The 26394-nt window shown below is 40.3% G+C and overlaps 1 protein-coding gene and 1 long non-coding RNA gene across 6 annotated transcripts in view; one reads left to right on the top strand and one right to left on the bottom strand.

The window, feature by feature from the left end:
- LOC132431209 (uncharacterized) overlaps positions 1-18768 on the bottom strand; it is a 28045-nt gene extending 9277 nt beyond the window's left edge. For all 3 annotated transcript variants that reach the window (XR_009520680.1, XR_009520681.1, XR_009520679.1), the window contains exons 1-3: positions 16211-18768; positions 10512-10691; positions 6307-6510 (exon numbers count right to left, since the gene is read on the bottom strand). This is a non-coding gene — a long non-coding RNA (uncharacterized lncRNA). The remainder of the gene's footprint in view (positions 1-6306; positions 6511-10511; positions 10692-16210) is intronic.
- Positions 1-26394, top strand: part of MKLN1 (muskelin 1) — a 355934-nt gene that overhangs the window by 23521 nt on the left and 306019 nt on the right. Inside the window, exons 2-3 of one of the 3 annotated variants that reach the window (XM_060020905.2) lie at positions 5168-5292; positions 7897-7964. In XM_060020905.2, coding sequence (XP_059876888.1) covers positions 7957-7964 — 8 coding nt within the window. In that variant the 5' untranslated portion in view covers positions 5168-5292; positions 7897-7956. The remainder of the gene's footprint in view (positions 1-5167; positions 5293-7896; positions 7965-26394) is intronic. The other 2 variants (XM_060020903.2, XM_060020906.1) reach the window with 2 other exon arrangements.

A 26394-nucleotide genomic window follows, 5' to 3' on the forward strand; every position in this document is an offset into this window, starting at 1 on the left:
GCTGTTCTTACCTGCCACCTCCTAGAGATGAAATATGGAGAATACAAACTTTGGGTAGACCAGACCCAAGCTTTGATTTTGTGCTGTTACCTATGTGACATTTTTCAAACTGTTAGAGTTTCAAAAAGTAGTTTGATACAGATCCCATGTAGAATGTGTTTTTACTTACATGACTGAAGACAACCCATGGACCATATATTTCCCTTTATACAATTATTTATGTTGACATCTAGGGCCTGGATTATGGAATAGAACCAGTTATAGAATATTGAAGAACCTCCTGTTATACCATGTTTCCTGTGGTTCCCCAAACGCACAGGATGGTCTTATATGTGCCTTTGCTTGTGCTGTGCCCTCTACCTGGGATACCCAAATCCCCTTCTTCCTGGCATGCTCAGATCTAAGAGGCCTTTCTCACCCTCTCAGACAGAGATCAATCCCCTCTCTGTTGTCCCCACACTACTTTCATGTGTCACTCCATCTCTACACCAACCACACTTAACTACAGCTGTTTACTCTTCCGGCTCCCTCACTGGGCTGAGTTTCCTGAAGTCAGTGATTTTGTCTTCCTCTTCTATCTTTTACATCTAGAGTAGTGTTTGCACATTTTGGACACACAATCCATATTTGTTGAATGGATGCATGAGTGCTTGAGAGTATGAATAAATGAATGAGTGAGTGGATGAATACATGAAAAGATTAGAAAAATGTTACCCCACAGATGGAAGCTCATACAAACATGAAAGTGTCAATGACTTTACATATACACAGAATTAGTGCATGGAATGGTACTTTCCAAGTACAATTGAGATGACAAGATTACTGTAGCATAATGCATGTAAAGAGGAGAGTGATACACACAAACGACTCGTAATGTGTGTGGCGCAAGGTGCTGAGCACTGTGCTGATTAAAATGAGCTAGGTGGGCTTCCTTGGTGGTGCAGTGGTTGAGAGTCCGCCTGCCGATGCAGGGGACACAGGTTCGTTCCCCGGTCCGGGAAGATCCCACATGCCAAGGAGCGGCTGGGCCCGTGAGCCATGGCCACTGAGCCTGCGCGTCTGGAGCCTGTGCTCCGCAACGGGAGAGGCCACAACAGTGAGAGGCCCGTGTACTGCAAAAAAAAAATAATAATAAAAAATAAATAAAATGAGTTGGGTGATAGGAATTGATTGGTTTTCATCTAGATTTGGGAGAGAGATTTGATCTGTGGAACAGAATGAACATTTTGGCCCATGTGATTTCTTTTTTTCTTTCTTATTTTATTTTATTTTATTTATTTTATTTTTGGCTGCATTGGATCTTTGTTGCTGCGTGCAGGCTTTCTCTAGTTGCGGTGAGCAGGGGCTAGCGGTGCGCAGGCTTCTCATTGTGGTGGCTTCTCTTGTTGCGGAGCATGGGCTCTAGGCGCGCAGGCTTCAGTAGTTGCAGCACGTGGGCTCAGTAGTCGTGGCTCACGGCTCTAGAGCACAGGCTCAGTAGTTGTGGTGCACGGGCTTAGTTGCTCCACGGCATGTGGGATCTTCCCTGACCAGAGCTCGAACCCGTGTCCCTTGCATTGGCAGGCAGATTCTTAACCATTGCGCCACCAGGGAAACCCCTTGTGATTTCTTTTAAGCAAGGTATTTTTCATCTTAAAATTTAAGGGCAAGGTACACCTTAATAAGCTTGTTTATCTAAAGCATGGCTTCATTGTAAAACAAAACAAAAAAAAGTAAAGGAAAAACACCTTTAAAATGGAAGTTACATTGAACTAGTCATTTCATTCCCGCATGCCTCAGTTTCATCTATGCATACTTTGTATGCATGATAATAATAAATGATAATAGCCCTTACTAGTATTTACACTATAAAAGGGCTGTTAATGTAAATTAGATAGTATAAAATGGGTTATGATGTCTTCTTTGAAAGACAAGCACTATACACAAATGGCATATTATTATTTAGTTTTTCCTTTTCAATCTCGTTAAATAAGAATTAGATGAAAACTCTGCCCCTTAAGCAATATCCAGTGGGTAAATGATTATTGAGTCGAGTAAAATGAAAAAAAAAAATCTTCAGCTGAAAAGTCAGTTTGTGCGGCTTAGCTGGTCTGTGCACAAGACAAAAATATTGTCCTTATCTGATGTTTACCACTGCTTTTTATCTCCTCTCTGTGCCGTAATCACAAACTGAAGACAGTTAAGCCTTTCAGTTCAGTCATAGTGTGCATTTTAGAGAACACAGATATCCTGGAATGATTACAATTGAGAAATAATGTTTCATTTAATCAAGCCGTGTGGCCAGTTTTGCTATTGATTTAGGGCTAATTCAGCTACTAGTTCTTAGGTTCGGGGTAGCTATCACTGCAACCTTTTCGGGTTAGTTACTGCCATTGCCTCTGTGCGCTCCCTGTTTGCACCATCCAGGCCAGAGCTTCCTTATCTTCTCCTTGGAATACAGGTTACTAAGAGGGGTTGAGGGTATAAGATTTTGGGAGTCGTCGTGAATGTCAGAAATGTCACTTCGTTGTCATGAAGGGGCGAGAACTGAAACAACGCAATGGAGGATTCAGGATAACAGAGCTGGTGGTGATAGGGCCACCTGTCCAGCACAGCTATGCCTGGCCTCTCTGCATAATAGCTCCAGCCTACTTCTAGTTCCTGGTCCCTGTTCTCTGGCGGCTCCCTGCTCCTCCTCTCTCATCCAAACCCCTTACGGTGTTCACCCATTGTATCTAGGCTCACGTTCACTCCCTAGGACCAACCTCAGCACTGCTGGTAGTTGTGATTATCTGTTTTCCCCCAACCCAAATCCAGAGATTTTGGCTTCTGGATTTTGCTCTCAGAGATGACCCCTGCCTAGCCAGCTGTGGGCCAGCTATCTGCTCTAAGGTGACCAGACTCCTCTCCCCTCCCTCTGACTGGTCCCAATACATGAGCTATGGCAATAGGTGTGACAGTTGTGTCTGATCAGGTTTTTATCAATACCCATGAAGGTCATTTCATTGGTGGGCTGCTCAGAGAGGTCAGAGCCCAGGAAGCCTGTGTGAAGTTTAGAGGCCTAGAGAAGGGGCAGGTGCAGAAGAAGAGTACGAAAGGCAGATTTGGTTTACTGGACAGTTTTAGCCACTTCCAGAACCAGTTGCAAGACCCACAAAGGCCATGCCTACCAAGAGCATCGCCATGTGGTAACTGAGCTAATGTAAAAGTCGTGAGGGAGGGCTTCCCTGGTGGTGCAGTGGTTGAGAGTCCGCCTGCCGATGCTAGGGGACGCGGGTTCATGCCCCGGTCTGGGAAGATCCCACATGCCGCGGGGCAGCTGGGCCCGTGAGCCATGGCCGCTGAGCCTGCGCATCCGGAGCCTGTGCTCCGCAATGGGAGAGGCCACAACAGTGAGAGGCGCGCGTACTGCAAAAACAAACAAACAAACAAAAAAAGTGGTGAGGGAGTCTTCGTAGTGGCACCATTTCCCTACCTTTGGGAAGAAAATCTAGGGATTATATCTTCTACTTTTAAAGCAAATTGTTTAAAACAGGTGTCTACATTCAGGTTCCATTTATTCCTCAGCTTGCTGTGACCTGCCTTCTGCCTCCACTGACCCCGCTCTCACCCAGCTGGTCAAATACCTCCTTGGTGCTCCCTCCATAGGTGCTCCTCAGACTTTTCCTACTTGATCTCTTGACAGCATTTACCTTTGTTGACCATAACCTACTTGTTGAAATGTGCTTTTCCCTTGTTCTCTATATCTCACTCTTTTTGCACCCTCTGGCTGTACTTTTTTCAGGGATCCTTTCTCTGCCCATATATATTTTTTTAATTAATTAATTAATTTATTTTTTGGCTGTGTTGGGTCTTCGTTGCTACGCGCAGGCTTTCTCTAGCTATGGTGAGCGGGGGCTACTCTTCGTTGCGGTACGCAGGCTTCTCATTGCAGTGGCTTCTCTTGTTGCGGATCATGGGCTCTAGGCATGCAGGCTTCAGTAGTTGTGGCTCACGGGCTCAGTAGCTGTGGTTCACGGGCTTCGTCGCTCTGCGGCATGTGGGATCTTCCCAGACCAGGGATCGAACCCATGTCCCCTGCCTTGGCAGGCAATTCTTAACCACTGCACCACCAGGGAAGTCCCTCTCTGCCCATGTTTTAAGTTTTGGTGCTCCTCTGGGTTCTCTTCTGAGCCCTTTTCTCTTCAGTGACACTCTCCCTGTGTATCGCTTTCATCCCCTTGGATTCTATTGTTGCCTACCGTGTACTGATGCTTCCTAAGCCTGTATTCTCAGACTTCAAGATCAACCTGCCTACTCGTGCCCGGAGAGTATTCCCCAGGCATTACAAATCAAACATGACCACGACTGGTCTCATCCCTTTAGTAAGTGTCTTAGTGAGTGATGTCACTGTCCACTCAGCTGTTCAAGTCAAAAACCTGAGTGGCAGTTTTGACTTCTTCCCTTCAAAACTCCAGCATTTAAGCAATCAGAGATTTCAGTAGATTGTACCTCCTCTATGACATGGCTTGTAAGGCTCTGTATAAATTGGTTCTGTTTACCTTTCCAGTCTCATCTCTGACCACGCTGTCTCAGCTATCCTGAACTGTTTTCAGTATTCAGATAATCAGTGATTTCTGTCACCTTCAAAACGTGCATCCTTCACTGAAACAGATCTTCCTCCACTGAAACAGATCTGCCCCACCTCTTTATTTGACTAACTCCTCGTACCTTGGAAGTCTCCACGTAGAAGTTACTAACTTCCAATTCTCACAAATTCTGGGTTAGATGTCCCTCCTAGAGCTCTTGGTACTCTTCTCTTCATAACACACTGCTTTATCGGAGCTGCCTTTCCAGTTTCTGCCTTGCCCTCTACTGCAAGCTCTACTGGAAGGTTTCTGTAAGCAGGAAACATGTTTATCCTATTCACCTTTGTACTCGTAGCACCAACAAAGTATCTGGTACAAAATAGACGCTCAGTGAATGAAAATAAATATTAGAAGTATCACTGTGAGAGTAGAAAATAAATTTCCAATCAGAGGTTGCAATTAGGATTTTAGAAAACAAAGATTTATCAAGTCCCTCTAACATCAAAGGGATTTGAAGATTATCTAAAACTATTCAGAAGAATTTATCAGCATTAGAATCATGAGCAGAGTAGTTAATAGAGGTAGATTTCAAATTTGTCCCTTATGGGCTTCTTTTCTAGAGTTCAGTATCCAGACTGTCTGAGCCATGTTTTGGGGTCACCCAAGCATTCCATCCTCCTGACTTCCCATAAACTTTCGGATTCATAACCCACTCCATACTTGAGAACATGGGGATAGGAATAAGGTAAGTGTTAGCTTTTCTGTTTTTTCCTCTATTATTTCATTTTCAACCACATGCTATACTTGTAGAGCAACAATTTTTAGTCTCTCTCTGGAGTCTTGATCAGGAGGTATGACCAGCTCCCCTGCTAGTGTAGCTGGCCTCACAATGTTTGAATATCCTATGCATATGAAGAAATGTTGCACAGTCTCTTGAGGTATTATGTCCTTTCATATTTTCTTTTTTATTTCATGGCTATCTAAATTCTTTATCATCGTTCTATTGATTTTTCCTAATATGATTCCACACAGAAAAAAGTGAGTTTTGAGAAACCAGAAAGACTTGCTTCCCACTCGGGGACACCTTTTGGGCCAGATGCACAGTAAGAATGCAGGGCATGAGCAGTGCAGTCAAACTTCAGAAACAACTCTGCTTTAGCCACACTGCATGTGGGTAACTGCTCACTCCACCTCCACTGTCAACATTCGGGAACCCCCTCCCTGCTTTAGTTTTTCATTTAAAAAAGACTTATTATTATTTATTTATCTTCATATTTATTTATTGCTTATCCCCTAACTAGAATGTAAGCTTTATGAGGACAGGGATATTTTTTTGGTTCACCACTATATATGCTCAGCACTTGGAACAATAACTGCTACATGGTAGGCACTCAATAGATATTGTTGATGAATGAATGGTGTCTTTTAAAAAAAAATTTTAAGAGGCTGATGCACACCCAGGCCTCTAGGGATCTAATGCAAATCTGGTTTCAGTTTTGTTGCCCTTAACACTTTGATTGATGGCTAAGATGATAACATTGACCGCGTGCTGAACGAATTTACAGATGATGCACAGCTAGAAAAGATAACAAATAAGTTGGATGATGCAATCAGGATTCTCCTCCCCCTTATCAAATCCTGAAAAAATATAATAATGAATCACATCTAACAATATAAAGTTTACCAGGGACAAATATAAAGTACTCAAAGATCTACAAATTCAATTGTACAAGTACAGGTTGGGGACAAGGTGACTTACAATAGCTCACGTCGGAAGATTTAGAGCCTTCTGTTGACTGTGAGTAGATGATGAGTCAACACAGTGTGATGTAACTTCCACAAAACAAAAATCAATCTTTTGTTGTATTAAGAGAAATACAGTGTTCAAGTCGGGGAGTAGTTCTCTAGTTCTCACTAGTGATCAGGTCACATTTGCTCTGTTTTATGAATTCTGATCTTCAGCCTTTAAGAAAGACATTGATAAATAAAAGGTTATTCAAGAAGAGTAAAAAGGGTAAAATGAGATCTTGTAATCAGTGTCATATCAGAAATGATTAAAGGATCTGAGAGTCGGTGTGGGTGTGTGAGGAGGACGGTGATAGCTAGCACATGTAGCTGCCTTCCAAAGTTAAAAGGGCTGTCCTGCAAGAAGAGACTAGATTTCGTCTGGGTAATCCCAAATGACAGATGGAAGACCCTTGAGTAGAAGATGTAAGTATGTATATTACAACCTGTTAGAATTTATCAACAATTCTGTTTTGCCCAGTAATCAAGTGGACAACTGGTGGAGGTTGTAAGTTCCCTGACCCTGGTGGTATTCAGGCAAAAGCTGGGCACTCATGCCTCATGTCCTGAATACACTTGTGATGGAAGTTCAAACACTGCAGTGAGGGATTGGGTTAATCACAATAGCAAACACATACTAAGTGCTTACTCTATGGTAGGTACCATAAAAAGTGATTAATGTGGGTTATTTTTTGGCTGTGTTGGGTGTTCGTTGCTGCGCACAGGCTTTCTCTAGTTGCGGCGAGCAGGGGCAACACTTTTGTTGTGGTGCGTGGGCGTCTCATTGTGGTGGCTTCTGTTGTTGCCGAGCACAGGCTCTAGGCGCGCGGGCTTCAGTAGTTGTGGCTTGTGGGCTCTACAGCACAGGCTCAGTAGTTGTGGCACACAGGCTTAGCTGCTTGCAGCATGTGGGATCCTCCCGGACCAGGGCTCGAACCCATGTCCCCTGCATTGGCAGGCGGATTCCCAACCACTGAGCCACCAGGGAAGTCCCTGGGTTATTATTTTTAATGTATCAATCTTACTAGCTCCATCTTACAGATGAGAAAACTGAGGCTTAGAGGGATTAAGTAATTTGCCCAAGGTCTTACACCTTGTACATAGCAGAGCAAGGATTTTAACTTAGGCAGTCAGATCCCCAACTTTAACTTATTGTTCTATAAGGACTCCCACTTCTAAAAAACCATTCTTTCCCACCCTGAGATTCTACCACTCTAATGAAGATATCAAACCGAGGAGCTTATCATCTCCACTTGTAAATGATTCTATACTAAATAGGTTCTTTCTGCATAGTATGTGGTACTAAATTAACCTGGGCAGTTGCCACTTGTGGTACACTGTATGGAGCCCAGTGTATTTATTAAGGGAAAAGAATGAGTGAATGCAACCACACAAGCTGCATTGTGTCTGAGGAAAAACAAGCACATTTCTGGGTGGTCTACTGAGGATACTTGGCAAAAAGTGATAATCCATCATTCCTGGCAGAGGCCTTGTGAATTCCTGCTCAGTTGTTTGGACAATATTCATTTAAACAAATATTTATTGAGTACCTGTCCTGTGCCAGGTATGTCCAACGTGCTGAGGGTGCAGAGGTGAATCAGAGGATGCACTGTTAGTGGGGGAGATGGACAGGTAAGCAAATTCTTATGATACAGTGTGACAAGTGCTTAGCAGGTGTATGCATATGTTTTAAGTATTACAGGGACAGAGTGGAAAGGAACTGATTCTGCTTGTTTGAAGGAGTTGTCCAACACTTGATTATGTTTTCAAAATGACTGTCACATACGTTGCATGAGTTTATTTGGTCTTCATAAAGACCATATGAAGTCATGATCCCTTTTTGGACATAAGATCAAATAGAGTATCGCAGAGGTTAGGTGAGCTCCCCAAGGTCATGCAGCTAGCAATAATAATTGCTGACATTTATTGAGTGCTTAGGCTACCTGAGGTTCTGTTCTAAGCCATATTAAGATGTTTCATTTTCACAACTCTACGAGGTAATTATTAATATTATTACCACTTTACAAATGAGAAAACTGAGGCACAAGATTTAAATAATTTGCCTAGAGTCACAGAGCTAGAAAGTGGAAAACCCAGGATGTGCACCAACCCATTCTGGCTTTAGCAGGCACGCACTTACCCAGTGCACTAAATTACCTGTAACTGGTCCTCTAAAGAGCTGGAACTCACACTTAGATTCTGATTGCAAGTTCAGCTTTCTTTCAAGTGACCTTGCTCTTTAGCAGTATTACATCCAAATAAGAGAAATGGTGTGTGCCTGGCTGCAAGGAGAGGTTGTGTAGGTCAGGCATCCCTGAAAGTGTTTTGGGAGAGGTATGGTAAGATTTAGAATATGCATTAGTTGTATATGTGGGGTTTTTCAGGGCAGCCAGAATTTGGCCTCTTGTTCTCCAGGGCAGCAGTCTGGGCTCTAGGGACTATGATTTGTTAAACATAGGAACTAGACACCAACACTTACCCTGTAGCCTTTTAAACTTTAGTTTAAATTTTTCTAAAAGAAAATGACAAGATGTGAAACATCAAGAATGAAGCAAGTTAAATTCAGTACCTTATATATAAGCAAGAATGGAGGTACAGAAAAGGAGAAATTGAAGCACATAATTGCTAAAATTATCCAAGTTTTCTCTCCATAATAAAAATACTTGGATTGAAAAACAGTTCAATACAATATTACTGTACCTTAATAATTAGGTTGATTTGGCTCTGTGGTAAATCTGAGAAAGAATTGGTTATTAAAATGAATGAAGTAGATTAGCCTTCCCTCAGTAATTACTACTTCAGCTAATGATATGACCTATGTGATTGAATCTACTGCATTTTTAAGACATCCATCTCCCATAATTTTTGGAGAGTCAATAATTTAAAAATCAGCAGTGGGGCTTCCCTGGTGGCGCAGTGGTTAAGAATCTGCCCACCAATTCAGGGGACATGGGTTCGAACCCTGGTCCAGGAAGATCCCACATGCCGCGGACCAACTAAGCCCGTGCGCCACACTGCTGAGCCTGCGCTCTAAGCCCGTGAGCCACAACTACTGAGACCGCATGCCACAACTGCTGAAGCCCGCATGCCTAGAGCCTGTGCTCTGCAACGAAGAGAAGCCACCGCAACGAGAAGCCCAAGGACCACAACGAAGAGTAGCCACTGCTCGCTGCAACTAGAGAAAGCCCGTGCGCAGCAACAAAGACCCAACACAGCCAAAAATAAATAAAAAATAAAAATCAGCAGTGGGTGGGGATTTCTGTGGTAGGCAGAGGTCAGAAAAGGTCAATGTTCTTCAACATTCTTTCCTTCACAGCAAGTGGGGTTTTTTGGTTTCCGTTGGTTTTCAGTGTTTTGTTTTGTCATGTATGGAGACCTAGGAGATGCAACTGATTTATCTTAGCCTTTGTGTTTATAGATTTCTATTTTCTTGGCTTCAGGTCCTTGGAAACATTTGTTTTGATGGTGGCTGGAGAGTTAGTCATGTTTTATTTTTGTTGTTCCTATTTATTTTTAAGATCCTTTAGTTCAAGTCCACTTACAAGGTGTTACATAACCTGTATTTATGTTTCCACAAATAAAATATTCCTAGTAGTAATTTCTAGTACACTCTTATAAAAACAGTTAATAATTTGATGTCCATCAGAATGATTCTGTAATATTAATAAGCTAGAACAAGGATATGCTTTGAAAAATTGTGTTTGAAATGTATAATTGGATTTAGCACTTAACATGTGAAATTTCAAGTTTCTTACATCAATTATTTTTGAGTTACCAAGCAGCCAAATTCTTATAAACATATTTTTCCTTTTCATCACTGAGTCAACAAAAGTTGGAAAATTCTTTTCTCACATATTCCATTCTTTAACTAAGCCTGAAGGCTTTTTAAAAAAACCACATCCCAAACAAACAGTTTTACATGAGGTTATGAGTAACGAGTAAACGAACAGAGTGGGCTCTACTGGCACTGGGGATGTACGTCTAATTAGAAGTCTCAGTATTCCAAACATATAATTTACTAACGTTGAGGTTTTTAATTCTTAACTTTGAGTCCATTGGGATGGAAACAAGTGACCCTTGGTGGAAATATGTCAAGAATCAACTTTCTCAGGTTGACCTTTAGTTTGTTGGTCAACAAATCAAAACATTGTATATTCCCAGGCTTAAAGATGTCTGTACCTTGTTAAATTCGTTAAAAGATCAAGGCAGAAAGCTAGCACTGCTTTGCTGCTGTGAACAGGTTGCCCTCTCCCTTCTTCTTGATGCCTCTTCTTCATGAGAGATGGTCCATCTCAGCTGGTTCCATGCATGAAGCAGTATGAAGCACATTGCATCTCCTGCACATCCTCCGGAGTGGGTCTGGGTGTGGGGGGAGGTAGAGAACTCTGTTTTTACAATGAGACGGGTGAATATCAGCTTTCGAACTGACTTGACATACTATTTAGTTCGAGGCTCCATACTAGGCACCAAAGACTGCTACAAATGGTCTCAATCACCATGTTCATAACTTAAAAGTAGTAACATAAGATTTGCAATCAAGGGCTTCCCTGGTGGCGCAGTGGTTGAGAGCCCGCCTGCCGATGCAGGGGACATGGGTTCGTGACCCGGTCCGGGAAGATCCCACGTGCCGCGGAGCGGCTGGGCCCGTGAGCCATGGCCGCTGAGCCTGCGCGTCCGGAGCCTGTGCTCCACGACGGGAGAGGCCACAACAGTCAGAGGCCCGCGTACCGCAAATAAAAAAAAAAAAAAAAAAAAAAAATTTGCAATCAATTAGATTACTGTCTGACCTGGAGCAAACAACTTAAACTCTCTCCAAAGTAACTATTTCACAGTGTTATTATAGTAAATAATTGAGATTGTAAATATGAAAATACTTAGTGCAAAGCCTGGCACATAGTTGCAAGTGAAGGCTGAATTTATGTGAAGCATATAATTAACTACCCGTGGAACCTCAAATGGACAAATGAACCCAAATTGACATTATCTGTCTCTAGCCAGTTTTAAGTCAGAAAATTTCACTTCCAAATGAATAAACTACATCTACCAATGACTTTGCTTTAAAGCCTACATTCAGAACAAAATGTTATTTAAGTGATAATCTGTTAATATATTTCATAACAGGAGCTGACTGTGGTTTCTGTAGCAGAAAATTACATGTGAACAAAAGGAAGAAGGAAAATTAGATAAATGAAAAGTCTTTATTTCAAAATAAATGAAGAAGGGACAATTATCTGATTATAGAACATTCAGATCATGGTATAATTATTGTAAGTCTACATGTAATTACAAAATATAATTGTATTTATGTTAGTTTTTAAATTTTTTTTCTGATCTTAAAGGACTGATTTTTCTCATAATTGAATGACAAACTCTGCAATACCTCGTATTAACTATTAATATGCTAAAAATACCCATTAACTATCTTTTTCTTAATTGCAACTACTGTCTTGGACTTACATTTATTTAAGCGATACAAAAGGAATGATTTAAACTGCTTGCTCTTCTGCATATTAGAAAGTAGGAGAAAGAAGCATTCCCCCGACCCACTTAACTATGAAAAAAGGACTCTCCCAAGTTCCCAGGAACCAACACGATAGTAAAATTACAAGAAAATTTTGTTAAGAAACCTCTTCTCATCTGCAAGTTGTTTGACTGAAACCTGAGGTGCTGAATTTCAGCACAAAGGTGACTTTGGAGGTGAAAGTTTGTGCCAAACTGGATCAGTTGTTTTTGTGTTATGTAAGAAGGAGAAAAAAAATTAACTGTTTCCTCCTAAGCTATAAATTTAAGATTACCCTATTACACCAAATGAGAGAATTTCCAGACCTCAAACTTTACTTCAGCCTTATATTTTCATGAACTATTTTCTGTACCCTCTCAAAACTAACTATAATTAAATATTAAGTAATTTGCCTGGCCAATTATATTTTAAAAGTACAAAGTTATTTTATTCATTACATCAGGAGTGAATTCTAGTTGAATGGTAAAAACGGTATTGTTAAACAATTTAAAACATTTTCTTTTAAAATAATTTTTTCCTGATTATATAGAATATAAGTGCAGTGTAAAACTATAGAATATACAGTAGAGTAAAAACAAAAAGATAAAAATGACCAAACCACCCACAATTCTATCATCCAGAGATAATCACCATCAATATTTTGCTGTATCCCTTATAATGGGTGTTCACACACACAAACACACACACACACGCAAACCCATTATATGTAAATGTATAGTAATGTTATTATAGAAAATTTAAAACATAAACAAAAGTAGACAGAGAGCATAATGAACCTTATGTACCTATCAACCTATGATGGCCAAACCAACCCATCAATTCCCTCTTCTTCTTTCCCACTTATTCTGTTTTAAAGCAAATTCCAGAAATTGTATCATCTCATCCACAAATATTTCAATATGGATCTTTAAAAGCTAAGGCCTTTTAAAACAACCATTATCACATCTAAACTAATTAACAATGATATGTTACTAATATGAAATAAGTCATTGTTCAGAATTTCAATTGTCTCATGAATGTCATAATTTTTTTAAAATAAATTTATTTATTTTTGGCTGTGCTGGGTGTTCGTTTCTGCGCACGGGCTTTCTCTAGTTGCGGCGAGTGGGGGTTACTCTTCGTTGCAGTGCGCAGGCTTCTCATTGCGGTGGCTTCTCTTGCTCGGAGCACGGGCTCTAGGCGCGCGGGCTTCAGTAGTTGCAGCATGTGGGCTCAGTAGTTGTGGCTTGCGGGCTCTAGAGCACAGGCTCAGTAGTTGTGGCACACTGGGCTTAGGTGCTCCGCAGCATGTGGGATCTTCCCGGACAAGGGATCGAACTCGTGTCCCCTGCATTGGCAGGGGGACTCTAAACCACTGCACCACCAGGGAAACACCATGGTGTTATTTTTACAGGTTGTTTGAAGCAGGATCCAAATAAGGTTCACATGATGAGATTGGTTGATATGTCTGTTAAAGGTTGATATGTCTGTTAAATCTCTTGAAATATAAATGGGTTTCCACTGAAATATTTTTTTCCTTCCACTTTAGTTGTTGAAGAAACCAAGTTGTTTGTCCCACAGCCTAGATTTCTCTCATTGCATCTTCATGGTATAGTTTAACATGTTCCTCTGTCCTCTATATTACCTGCAACTATCTACAGGGTTTAACAGATTCAGTTGTGGTTTCTTTATTTTTTTTGGCAAGACTGCTTCATAGGTAATGTGTTTTGCCATTAAGAGGTGCATAATGTGTAATAATCTCTTCTTTTATGTTGTTACCTGGAGTCATTAGTTTATTAAGGATTGCAAAATGGCTATATTTTTAATCCTATTATTCCTTGAGTTGATTTTCTGGTATGTGCCAATGGTTTGCTTTTTATGTTTGTTTGTCTTTAAATTATCATTCAAACTCATTAATTGAAACATATTTAATTTGTTTCAACACATCTTATTTATTATTATTAATGCTGAAATTAACCTTTATTTGGCCTGTGACAGCATCTTCAAATTAGCTCCTGACTAATTTTGACATGACCCTAGGAGTCTTTGATAGTGCCTCTACTAGTTGGTATAATAAGATGGTCTAGGCTAGGTCTTTATAGTTATGTATAATACTGCAACAAAGCATCTGTGCTCATATTATTATTTCTTTGGTACAAATTCCTATAAGTGGAATTACCTGGCCAGAGGGTAGGAACATATTTAAGCTCTCGATTAGTATTGTCCGGTCGTCTCTAGAAAGGTTATACCAGGTTACACACCAAGCAGCAGTGCAGGAGAGTGGCTGCTTCATCCCGTGACTAGTTACAGACATTCACATTGACATGTTTCTGCCAGTATGATCTAAGTCAGGTAGAGTCACTCCTGTTTTTTCTTTGTTTTTCCCTCTTTGGTAGAGAAACTTTAAAAATTAAGAATACCTCATGGTTGGGGCTTCCCTGGTGGCGCAGTGGTTGAGAATCCGCCTGCCAATGCAGGGGACACGAGTTCGATCCCTTGTCCGGGAAGATCCCACATGTCACGGAGCAACTAAGCCCGTGCGCCACAACTACTTAGCCTGTGCTCTAGAGCCCGTGAGCCACAGCTACTGAGCCCGCGTGCCACAACTACTGAAGCCTGCGCGCCTAGAGAGCGTGCTCCACAACGAGAGAAGCCACTGCAATGAGAAGCCCGCGCACTGCAACGAAGAGTAGCCCCCCCGCTCGCCGCAACTTGAGAAAGCCTGCGCGCGGCAACGAAGACCCAACACAGCCAAAAATAAATAAATAAACTAAATAAATTTATTAAAATAAAAAAGAATACCTCATGGAAAAATGTAACATTTTCATATTTATATTATGAATTAATAACTATATATCAACAAATATTAGAATGGCTTTATCAAACTAAATGTATTACTTATAAATTAACGTGTGGAATTGGTAATACTTTAGTTGCAAACATACATATAATGACTGAATATTAATTTTTATAGCTTTTTGGTAATTCGGTAGCTACTTTTAAAATTTCTGGGGTCTTTAGTTATAACCTTACCTTTGCAGAACTCATTATACATAAAGTTTTATTTCCCTGATATAGTTTAGAAAGTTAAGTAACTTGCAAACATTACTTACATGTATCTTATGTATACAGTTTCATGTAAATCATGAAAGCAAAAAAAAAAAAGTAGATTACAGATTAAAAAAACAGACTGTTAGAGCTAGAAGGATCTTAAAGGTGATCTGGTCTAACTGCTTCACTTTATATTTTGGGAAACTAAGGCAAAGGGCAGTTATGTAACTTCCCTGAGGTTATACAGCTAATTTGTGAAAGAGTAAGATAAAAATCCAAATCTGATTCAATATAGTGCCCTCTCCATGTAGCTTCTCAGAATTAGCAAAACTTGAAGGCAATATGCAAAATTAAAATAATTGTTGTGTTAGGGAAATGGCATTTGAGGTATTGTCCTTTGAAATTCTACTGTTACACTACCTTTTCAATTAAAAAAATCTATAGAAAATAGACCAACAACTACATTATAAAATCAGGTGAAAGAGAACTTCTGTTATTTGGAAGCTAGAAATAAATTATTCTAATTGTAGGGATTTATAACAATCAACATACACAGTATATGAATGCTACACACACACACACACACACACACACACACACACTATTGCAAGCACTTCAATGGCATTATCTCATTGAATTCTATTATCTCAAGTGCAGAGGTTATACGACTTGCCCCAGGTAATCTCGTGAGTGTCAGGGTCAGGATTTGAACCCGAGCCGTCATAGACACAGCGGATTGTTTGCAGTTTCAAGCCTCAGTGGTCAATTTCATTGCTACTAAGGGGTGCTGTGATTGTCTGACTCTCCCCAGCTCTCTCCTTATAGGGTCAAAGTTTCCACCTTAGAAATCCATGTGTTTGAATAACATGATGGAATTCCTTAGGGCAAAAATTTTTAGAGACAGTTCTCCTAAACCCCTTGTCTGCCACTTGATAACTATGTGACTTTTCATTCCTCATCTATAATGTCGGTATGACAATATCTACCTCACTGGATTATTGGAGGATTAAATAAGATAAATTGTATCCACTTTTTAGTAGAATACCTGGCTCACAGTAAATATTCAATAAGCAATATCTGCTATCATCAGCTATCATTGCCATCATCAATATTATTAATATCATTATTAACATTATCATCATAATTTCTTTCCTATCGACCACTTTTTAAATGTAAAATCCTACAGGAGGGGTAATACATTATTCAAGGGGCTAGTGACTCATTGGTTGTTTTTCTCCTGACAGGAGAGAGCAGAGGTAGTAAAGCTCAGGGAAGGAAAAGGAGATATGGAAAAGAGAGGTGGGAGACCCTGAAGACAGAGTTTTACCTCCAGCTAGTTGGGATAAGTTTACAGAACAGTTCATTTGAAGTCCAGTGCTCTTCTATGGGATCCTGTAATCCTTATCAGGTTTCCAGAGGGTCTGTTAGGAAGTGGAGAAGACCACTATTCCCAGGCCGTGGAGACAGGCCGTCGCTGCCCGAGGAGTCCCACGCACCATGGCCACCTGCCTGTCCAGGCTGCAGCGGGGGAAGAGGGCAAACAACCTTTAACGAATTCTCTGTTTACTGTGCCTGGAAACAGGCCTTTTGCCATGGAAAGTTTTCTCACTGTACCCATAGGTACAGGGTACATATTACGCAATACGGAACATCTTATTAAGACTTCTTCCTAACCTGTGTGCGTGCTGTGCTTCAAGCCTAGGGCTGAACGCCAGTTCTGAGGTGTCATTCCACTTTTTACTCAGGGGTAAGGTCTAAAGGTGGCTTGCAGGAGCATCCTTACACAGATCACAGATACCTGAAGTCTTCCTGTTTTATGCTACCAGCTTCTCCTCAGGTCCACGTACTCTTTATTTTTCAGTATTTTATTTCACACTTTTCATTGTTATGACAACAACATAAGCACCCTTTTGCTTATGTTCAGTGAAAAGTATATCTCATTCCCGTCCCCGTCCCCAGTGCCACGGCCCAGAAGTAACCACTGTCCATTCATTCATTCAGAAAACATGGTGGAGTGCCTTCTCTGCAGCAGACACTGTCCTGGATGCTTAGGGCCGAGTAGCAAACTCGGTAAGATCCCTGCCTTCTAGTAGGAGTTGATGGGCCACAAAGAAGATACAAAAGCAAATTATCATATAGAATATTAGAAAGTGATAAATGCTGCAAACAGAAACAAGCAAGGGAGAGGGATAGAGTGATATTTGCACAAGGAAAGAGAGAAGGAGCTATCATGAGGAATATTCCAGACAGAGGGAAAGCACGCTCTATAGCAAGGTTGGCATGCTGTTGGGACCGGGTTTTAAATATTTATTTACTTTTATTTATAAAACACTTATAAAGTATCTACCACAGGTCAGGCATTCTCCTGAGCACTTTATATATGTTAATTCTGTTAATCCTCGCCACAAGCCCAGGCACTCTTATCATCCTCACTGTAAAGGGGAACTGAGCCACAGAAGAGTTAGGAAAGTTGCCCAGGTCATGAAGCTAGTGAGTAGTGAGACCTGGACTTTTACACAGGCTGGCTCATGTCTTAACTGCTGCACTCTCCTGCCACACGGTAGGCAGGTGGCACTGGAGACGTGTGGGGCCATCCTGAGGGTGAGATGGGGGTGATGGGAGAGCCTTGAACAGAAGAGTGACAGGTACATTCTTTCAGAAAATTCTGACATATGTACATGCATTTATATGTACCTGCGTGTGTGTCCTTGAGGTTTGTGCTCTCTTAGTAGTTAATATGCTTAATGTTAAAATGTAAAACAATTTTAGTTTAAGAGGAAGGAGAGAAAAGACGATATTACGTGTGCTGTAGTTAAAGATGATATCCTATCAAATAATACTTTGGGCACAGGTGATCTCTTCTATTTCTAAAGTCTTACAAATACTTCTGTATTCTGGGGATTTGGCAGTACTTGTGTATCTGACCATGCTTCCCTAGGACAACAAATCAACTTTCTTTTTTCAACAATTCAGTGGTTTTTAGTATGTTCACAGTGCTGTACAACCATTGCCATTATCCAATTCCAGGATATTTCCAGCATCCCAAAAGAAACTCCATACCTGTTAGCAGTCACTCAATTCTCCCCTCCCCACAGCCCCTGGAAACCACTCATCTATTTTCTGTCTCTATGGATTTGGCCATTGTGGGTGTTTCATGTAAATAGAATCATGCAGTATGTGGCTTTTTGTGTCTGGCTTTCACTGAGCATCATGTTTTCAGGGTTCAACCATGCTGTAGCTTGAATTAGTACCTCATTCCTTTTTATTACCAAATAATATTCCATTGTATGGATTTATCACATTTTGTTTATCCATTCATCAGTTGATGGACATTTGGGTTGTTTCCACTTCTTGGCTGTTACGAATAATGCTGCCGTGTACATTTGTTTACAAGTTTTGTGTCAACATGTTTGCAATTCTCTTGGGTATAGCAGTGGAATTGATGGGTCATATTCCAACTGTAGGTTTAATTTATCAAACCAACTTTTGAGCACAGTGTTTTGCATAGCACCTCCTTATAAGGGGAAAATTATAGAAGCAAGTGGTTGCTTTAGCAAATGTCCTATCCTGTCCCATTTATATGAGAAGGTGGCAGATTAGTGATGGTGCCTATTTCTTGGGGTTTAATGTGTCAGTATCTAAAGGTCATTGGCACTCAGTGGATATATTCTCCATGTAGATCCCACTTTTTGTGGCCCTCTCCTGACAATAGTTGGGGGTGGCCATGAGGAAGTGGTCTTTGAAGTAACTGAAAGGCTCAGCTTGAGTAACCTAGTCCATCCAGGTACTCCTAAAAGCATCATAGCCAGGTCCAGTCTCTCCTGGAGAAATGAAGGCTTTGGGAAGATTACAAAGTTCTCTAAGAACATTAAGGATAATAAAGGAAGCCCCAACACTTTAGCATTCACTACATTCCTAGTATAATGCTAAGTGCTTTACAGCTTTTTTCTAGACCTGAACTTTCCACCGTGGTAGCCACTGGCCACAGGTGGCTATTAAGGGCTTAAAATATGGTTAGTTTGAGTTGAGTCAAACCGTACATGTGAAATACACATTGGTGGGCTTCTCTGGTGGCGCAGTGGTTAAGAATATGCCTGCCAATGCAGGGAACACGGGTTCGAGCCCAGGTCCGGGAAGATCCCACATGCCACGGAGCAACTAAGCCCATGCACCACAACTACCGAGCCCGCGTGCCACAGCTACTGAGCCCGCATGCCTAGAGCCCGTGCTACGCAACAAGAGAAGCCACCACAATGAGAAGTCCAGGCACCGCAATGAAGACCCATCACAGCCAAAAATAAATAAATTAAGAAAAACCACACACACATTGGATTTTGATGACTTAGTACAAAAAAGGGAATATAAAATATCTCATTAATTTTTTTTTTTGGTGGTACGCGGGCCCCTCACTGCTGTGGCCTCTCCCGTTGTGGAGCACAAGCTCCGGACGCGCATGGTCAGCGGCCATGGCTCACGGGCCCAGCCGCTCTGCGGCATGTGGGATCTTCCCGGACCGGGGCACGAACCCGCGTCCCTTTCATCGGCAGGCGGACTGTCAACCACTGCGTCACCAGGGAAGCCCCTCACTGATATTTTTTCCATGTTGAGATGATATTTTGGATGCGTTGAGTAAAGTGCATTACTAAAATCAATTTCACCTGTTTCCTTTTACCTTTCTTAACGGGGCTCCTAGGAAATTTAAAATTACATATACGACTCACATTTGCAGCTTGCGCTTTATTTCTATTGGATACCACTTGTTCTAGACTGTTCTTCATAGTAATTTGATCAGCTGGACCGTATTATCATCCCCACATTATGGGTGAGGAAATGGAGGCTTAGAGAACTTAAGTAAATTGCCTGTGATACAGCTGTAGCTTAAGCACTAATCTGTCTCTAAGCCTGAATTCTTACCCATTATTCTGTGCTGTCTCCCTGGAGTCCAGAAATATAACCCATGTGATACAGAAATGGTCATGATCATTAGTTATGGCAAAAAGCTGTTTTCACGTCTCCATTGTGGAGCACAAGAAAAATTGTCCGTGCCATTCTGTAAGGTAGAATTCAGGTTGTAGCTGGGGAAAATTGCCTATGGGAAAGTTTCTGAAATACTAGTTCTTTGTTTGTAACAGTTTGGGGCTTACTTGCCAAGGATAGAAGGTAGATGAAACTACTTCAGAGGTTACTTTCATTTCTATGATCCTATATTACAATTCACGTCAGATTCACAGGTCAGTCACTGCTGTAAGGCTCCGAGTGAGACGGAGTAGAGGGAGATGAATTAGTGCTTCAGTTTCATCCTTTTTTTCCTGTAAAGTGTAAGGCTTTAATTTTATCCCATTTCATTTGAATTTGTGAAAACCTCAATGGGACATTCTTCATAGCAATGCTACCGCCTTCTAAGTTACAATGACGAGAAGGTGGCAAAACACCTTCTTAGTTTAGGAGAGAAAGAGTCACTCCATTTCCTTCCCCTCACCCCCACCTTAAACCATTCTCTAACATATGTGTTTTACCTCAGTCAAATCTTCCTTTTCTTAAGACATCAGTGCTCATTACTCAAAAATAATTTCCATGTGTGCATATTAATACTAGCTATTGCTATATTGTGAATACTATAACTTAATTTTACTCTCATTTTACATATACTTGTGTATAACATGTATCATGAGTATAATTCACTTATTTCATTTCAAATACCAAAGGGGAAGCCCAGTTTAGAACACTAGTTCCTTAAATATTTTTTCAAGATGGGAAGGCAAGGGAAGGATTGGGATAGTTAGGAATTATGCTTCGTCTCAGGGTCTCGTCCCAAATATTTAAACCCTCTCATATTTTTAGGGGCTAGAAATGTTGCTGTCATCCATTAAGCAAAATCACACACACTTTTTTCTTTTGTTCCAAGACTACAAATTTATAGCATACCAAGAAACATGGCAACTTGACTCCTAAAATATTAAGCACAGCTCAAAAATCAAACCCTAAGAAGCTAAAAAAAGTCTCTAGATCTGTATGCACCATGGTTTGTTTTGTTTTTTAATTCAGAGTCAAAATTTTAGTGCCTCTAAATTAGATTCACTTTGGCTTAAATAGCTACATGGAAAATAAATTTCAGCATTTGTTTTCTGTTTAGTCATCCTTCCTTAAAATTCCTTGGCGGTTTCAAATGTACTTCAGATGGGATGACAATGAACCATAGAGAAGTCTGAAAGATAGAATGGTATTGGGAAAGGAATATGGAGCTGGGAATCAGATGACCTGAATTCTAGTTCTGTTTCAACAACAAGCCTTTTAGGTATTTAAGTTCCACAACATTTAATGGACACCTACTAAGGTCAAGGCATTGTAATAAGCGCTGTAGGAGTTACAAGGATAAACAAGACATGGAACTTACCATCTAGTAGGAAAGAAAGCATATTCACAAAACTATGGTATTATATGATACTGAATGTGTGAATAATGGAGTAGAATTTATGGGAGCACAGAGGAAATAAGCATAATTCTAGCCAAGGAGTTTGGGGATGAAGAAGGTGATGACTGGGGTGGTCCTGGAAGTATGGCTAGGATTTCTGGATGGGGGCTGGAAGGGAAAGGTGCTTTAAACAGAAGGTGCAGGGAAGGGGAGACAATGTAAGCAAAGGTGTAGGTAAGAAAGTGCAGAGCTGGTTCAGGAAACTTGTCAGACGGGAAGGCACAGTTAATTCTGAATAATAACGGGAGATAATCTTTGACCACTAGATTAGAATCAGATTGTGGTAGGGCTCGAATTCCATTCTGAAGAATCTGGACTTTATTTGGGCGGGGGTGGGGGGGGATGGGGGGGGTGGGGGGGTAGGGGCAGAAAGATAAAGGGTAGACCAATGAATGATCAGCTTTGCTAGGATGATTGCTCTGATAGCATGGGTAGTACGAGTGGTGAGCAGAAGAATAGAAGGCTGGGGGATGAGTTAGAAACTGTCATGGTGGGGTTCAGGTAATGGGAATGGATAGAGAAGGCAGGTGCAAGAGACATTTTGGAGGCAGAATTGACAGGGGTTGGTCATGATTGGTTTTGAGATGCGAAAGATGACTGCGGTTTTGAGCACTGATGGGTGAGAGCATTGATGGAGATGCTGAGAATGTAGGAGGTTTGCTAGGAAAGATGTTGTTTGGTTTTGAGCATATTTAATCCATTCCGAACAAATCAGCTAATCATACAAAACACAAATCAATTCCTGACTCACCTCTTTCCAAAACCCTTCAATGCCTTCCCATCCTACTCAAAATAAAAGAAAAATCCTCACAATGTCTGATAAAGCTGTACACGTCCTGGCTGCCCACTTTCCCTTTGATCTCATCTCCTTCTCCACCCCCCTCTTCTCAATACACAGGAGCCACACTAGCCCTCTTGCTGTCCCTCCAAGACTACCCAGCGTGAATTCTCCTTAGGGCCTTTCTTGGTGTTTTCTCTGCCTGAAACCCTCTTTCCTCAGACAATTCTCATACCTTACTCCCTCACCTTCTTCAGCTTTTACTCAAATACCTGTGTAGAAGAGTAAAGTAGGAACCCTCAAGGCCTTTCCTGATCATCCTATATAAAATCCTGATCACCCTATATAAAGGCCTTTCCTGATCATCCTATAGAAAACCCTAAAAAATAGGGTTGGGTTCCCACCAACTCTTCTCCCCTCCTTGGCACTTTCCCTCTCACCACTTTGCTGTTCTCCAACCCTCTTATCACTACCTGACATTCTATGTATTTACTAGTTTATTATCATAGCCTAGAAACTGAAGCAGTAAAAACAAACTAATAATGAAACAATCCAATGTTTTCAAGGGTGCAGTGAGGTTTGGTACTCTCACCCACTATTTTTAGGACTGCATATTGATATAATCCCTCTGAAAAGCAATTTGGCAATAAATATAAAGAGTCAAAAAATGGTGATGTCCTGGAACATTTTACGTTTTGGAAATTCTGAAAATCAATTCTAAGGAGATAATATATGGAAAAGAAAATAGGCAGGAAAATGTATATGGATACAATATTTATAGTATCAAGAAACTGGAAAGATTCTAAACATCTAACAATATAAGGAGATAGTTAAATTAAGTAAATTACTGTTCATTTACTAAATGATGTATTATTCACTGTTAAAAAGATAGTTATAAAAAGCTGGTTAGCAACAAGGAAAATGCTTATGAAACAATGTTATATTTAAAGGAACAGGATCCACAGTTGTATACAGTATGATCAGTTCTCTTTAAATATGCATACAGTTTTACATTTGGTAGTGTATGTATGTCAATGCTACTCTCACTTGGCCCCAGCTTCCCCTCCCCCACCTCACCCCATGCCCTCAAATCCATTCTCTATGTCTTTGTTTTTATTCCTGCCCTACCACTCGGTTCATCAGTACCATATACTACCAAATGTAAAATAGATAGCTAGTGGGAAGCAACAGCATAGCACAGGGAGATCAGCTCGGTGCTTTGCGACCACCTAGAGGGGTGGGATAGGGAGGGTGGGAGGGAGGCTCAAGAGGAAGGGGATATGGGGATATATGTATGTATATGGCTGATTCACTTTGTTGTACAACAGAAACTAACACAGCAATGTGAAGCAATTATACTCCAAAAAAGATGTATTAAAAATATGCTTATGAAAAAAGACTAGGAGGAAATGAACGCAAGTGCTGATATCAAATACATTAGGCTAATGGGATTATAGGCTTATTTTTTTTTCTAAATCTCAGATTTTCTGTATTTAGGCTATATCCTTTCTGTAATGTGGTTATGTTATTTTTTAAATAATCATTTTTTTAATGATCAAAAGAAACTGAGCTGGTACAAGTCAACTCATCCTCTCGACTGCATTGTCGGGTATCAACGGGAAGTCTGAGCTTCTCAGCTCCCCCACCTCCTCACTCCCGACTTCTTCCTCTTCTCCACTTGCCTGCATAATTTTAGCCTGTATCCTCCTGGTTATGACGATCACAGTCATGAAACAACAAAGGCGGAAAGAACATAACTTGCCCTTTGCTTCTTGATGTTTATATGCATGGAGTGAGGCTAAGTCACCTGATCTATGTCTCCTTCGATTTTTTCTTTCTTTAACTACCACTTCCCCCATCGGTAGACCTTTAGGGTTCCTATTTTGCTCTTCTATACAGAGTTTATCACCATCTGATATATTATGTATTTACTTGTTTATTATCACAGTTTAGAAACTGAAGTGGTTAAAAAAAGAAAAAAGAAATAATACCATGTCAACCTAGTAAGTGTCAGTTAAGCTCTGTCCTCATTTTATTCCTCATATGTATTTCCTCATTTTATCCTTATAAATCAGCAAAATAAATGTTTCTCATATTTTAGGGATGAAAAAACTGAGGCTTAGGTTAAACAATTTGCCCAAGTTCACTGATCTAGGAGGTTACCAAGTTGAAATTTAAACCCTCATCTTTCTGACCTCAATCTTATGCCCTTAGCCTGTACATCGATGAACACACATTAATTATTAAGATAGCCTAAGTTAATTTATTATATACACATTGCCCAGGTGAAGTAAGCAATTGAATAATTGAGTAATTCAAACTGAAACTCTCAATTAATTGACGTTGACAATCTTTATGTCTAAATTAACCAGCTCATTGCTTTAGATTTTCTCTGTGTATGTCCACAGTGTCTCAATAACTATTAGACACCCTAAAATTATCAATTTGAAGTATTTTGGATATCTGCAGTATTCTAAGCATTTACATATTAACCAAAATAATTTTATGTGATTTGATTAATGGCCTCCATTGGAGGATTTAGAAGCTCTCTTTTGGGACCAATAGCAACTTTTTTTGATAAAATAAAATCTTTGGTTATTAAATATTAAGTTAGATGTTTTCAATTGGTTATTTGGACTAAAGAATTGAGACTATTAATAGAAGACATGTAAGATGTCAAAAGGAATATAAAATCCAGTTATGACTAATACTATTTCAGAGGAAACTTTAACAAAAAGAGATTTTCCATTTAATAACCCATTTATTTCAAGCAACAGTCAGTTTAATAAAGATTCTAAGCAAATTTGTTGTAATGAGATTGAAGGAACTGAATAGAATTTTCCAAGAAATGTCACTCATAATGTTCACCATTATAATAATATCTCAGCAGTGTTCTCCCTTGTCTGCCTTCTTTGGCTGAAGTCCCTTGTAGAAAACCCTTTCAGCTCCTGACATAGATGTGAGAAGCCATAACATCATCATCCTCATCATTGCTAATATTTTTGAGGACTTACTATGAGCCAGACTTTGCTGCATACTATACTTGATTATCTCATTTTAATGTTCAGTATCCAATAAAGTAGGCACTATATCCATTTTATAGATAAGGAAACTGAGGCATAGAAGTATTAAGTAACTTGTTGAAGAAACAGTATTTGAAAATAAGAGAAAAATCCGTTTTACTGGTTATTTTGCCTTCTCTGTGATCTGAGAGAATAAATTTTTAAAAGGAATGTCAAGTGTGACTTTACAGCTTTTACGTTAAAAGGAAGAGTGAAAGGCTTGTTTTGAATTGCTGTGGCTGTTATGCCAGTGATTAATTCCATTGGAGAAGTGGTTCAGCGAGAGTTGAAATTTTAGATCTAAAAGTCTGAGAGAGTGTGTTTTCCTTGGATAGTCTGTGCCTCCCTTACAACTCTTTCCCCCATCAGCCTGTGCTGAAAATGCCCCTTCACTATAAGAATGTTTTCATCTCTGAGGTTTTTTTACTGGTGGAGCTGTCCTTGGTCTGAAAGATCAGAGAAGAAATATTTTGCCCGGGGTCTCTGACTTCTCACAAAGTTCCTGGGCTTCTCAGTTGATTTGTAGAAACCTGCCAACCCATCATGTAGAACAGATTGGGAGAATTCTTAGGAGAGACCATGAAAACTCTAAAGTACTTCATTATAGTACATTTTTATTTTTCTCTCCACTTAAGCAGAGCTTTCCCACCTTAGGTCAGGAAATGGGGAACCTAAAGTTCACTTACCTCAAGAAAATTGTTTTGAATACCTACATAATACAGTTCTAAACACCACAAAAGATGAAGGTAAGTTCCTTCCCTCAAAGACTTTACATTCCAGTGATAAGACTTACATTTAATAAATATAGTTTAAAAACCCAGTGTCATAAAGAGACGTATCAGAAGAGTGCCATGGATACCAAGAGTTAGAAGTTCAAAACAGGGTAATGAGGGATGGGGGAGGATGCTAAAGCAGTGAGGGGGGGCTCCAGGGGAGAGAGGAAACTTAATATAGTTCTTGAAAGGGAGGAAGCTAGCCACCAGAGTATGTAGTTTAACTGCACTTACCCAAAAATGAAATAAACAAAAACTATATGTGTATTAAATGCAGAGAGAAATTGTTGGAAAGATACCAGCAAATTGGGAGGTGGGAGTGCAGTCAGCAGGTGATGGGGGAGGCGAAGGGAGGGCTAGAATTCATAGGGACTTTCAGTTTTTGCTGTACGTATACTTCTATATTGTTTGAATATTTTCCTGAAA

This window comes from Delphinus delphis, chromosome 9 (assembly GCF_949987515.2).
Source record: "Delphinus delphis chromosome 9, mDelDel1.2, whole genome shotgun sequence".
Lineage (NCBI taxonomy): Eukaryota > Metazoa > Chordata > Mammalia > Artiodactyla > Delphinidae > Delphinus > Delphinus delphis.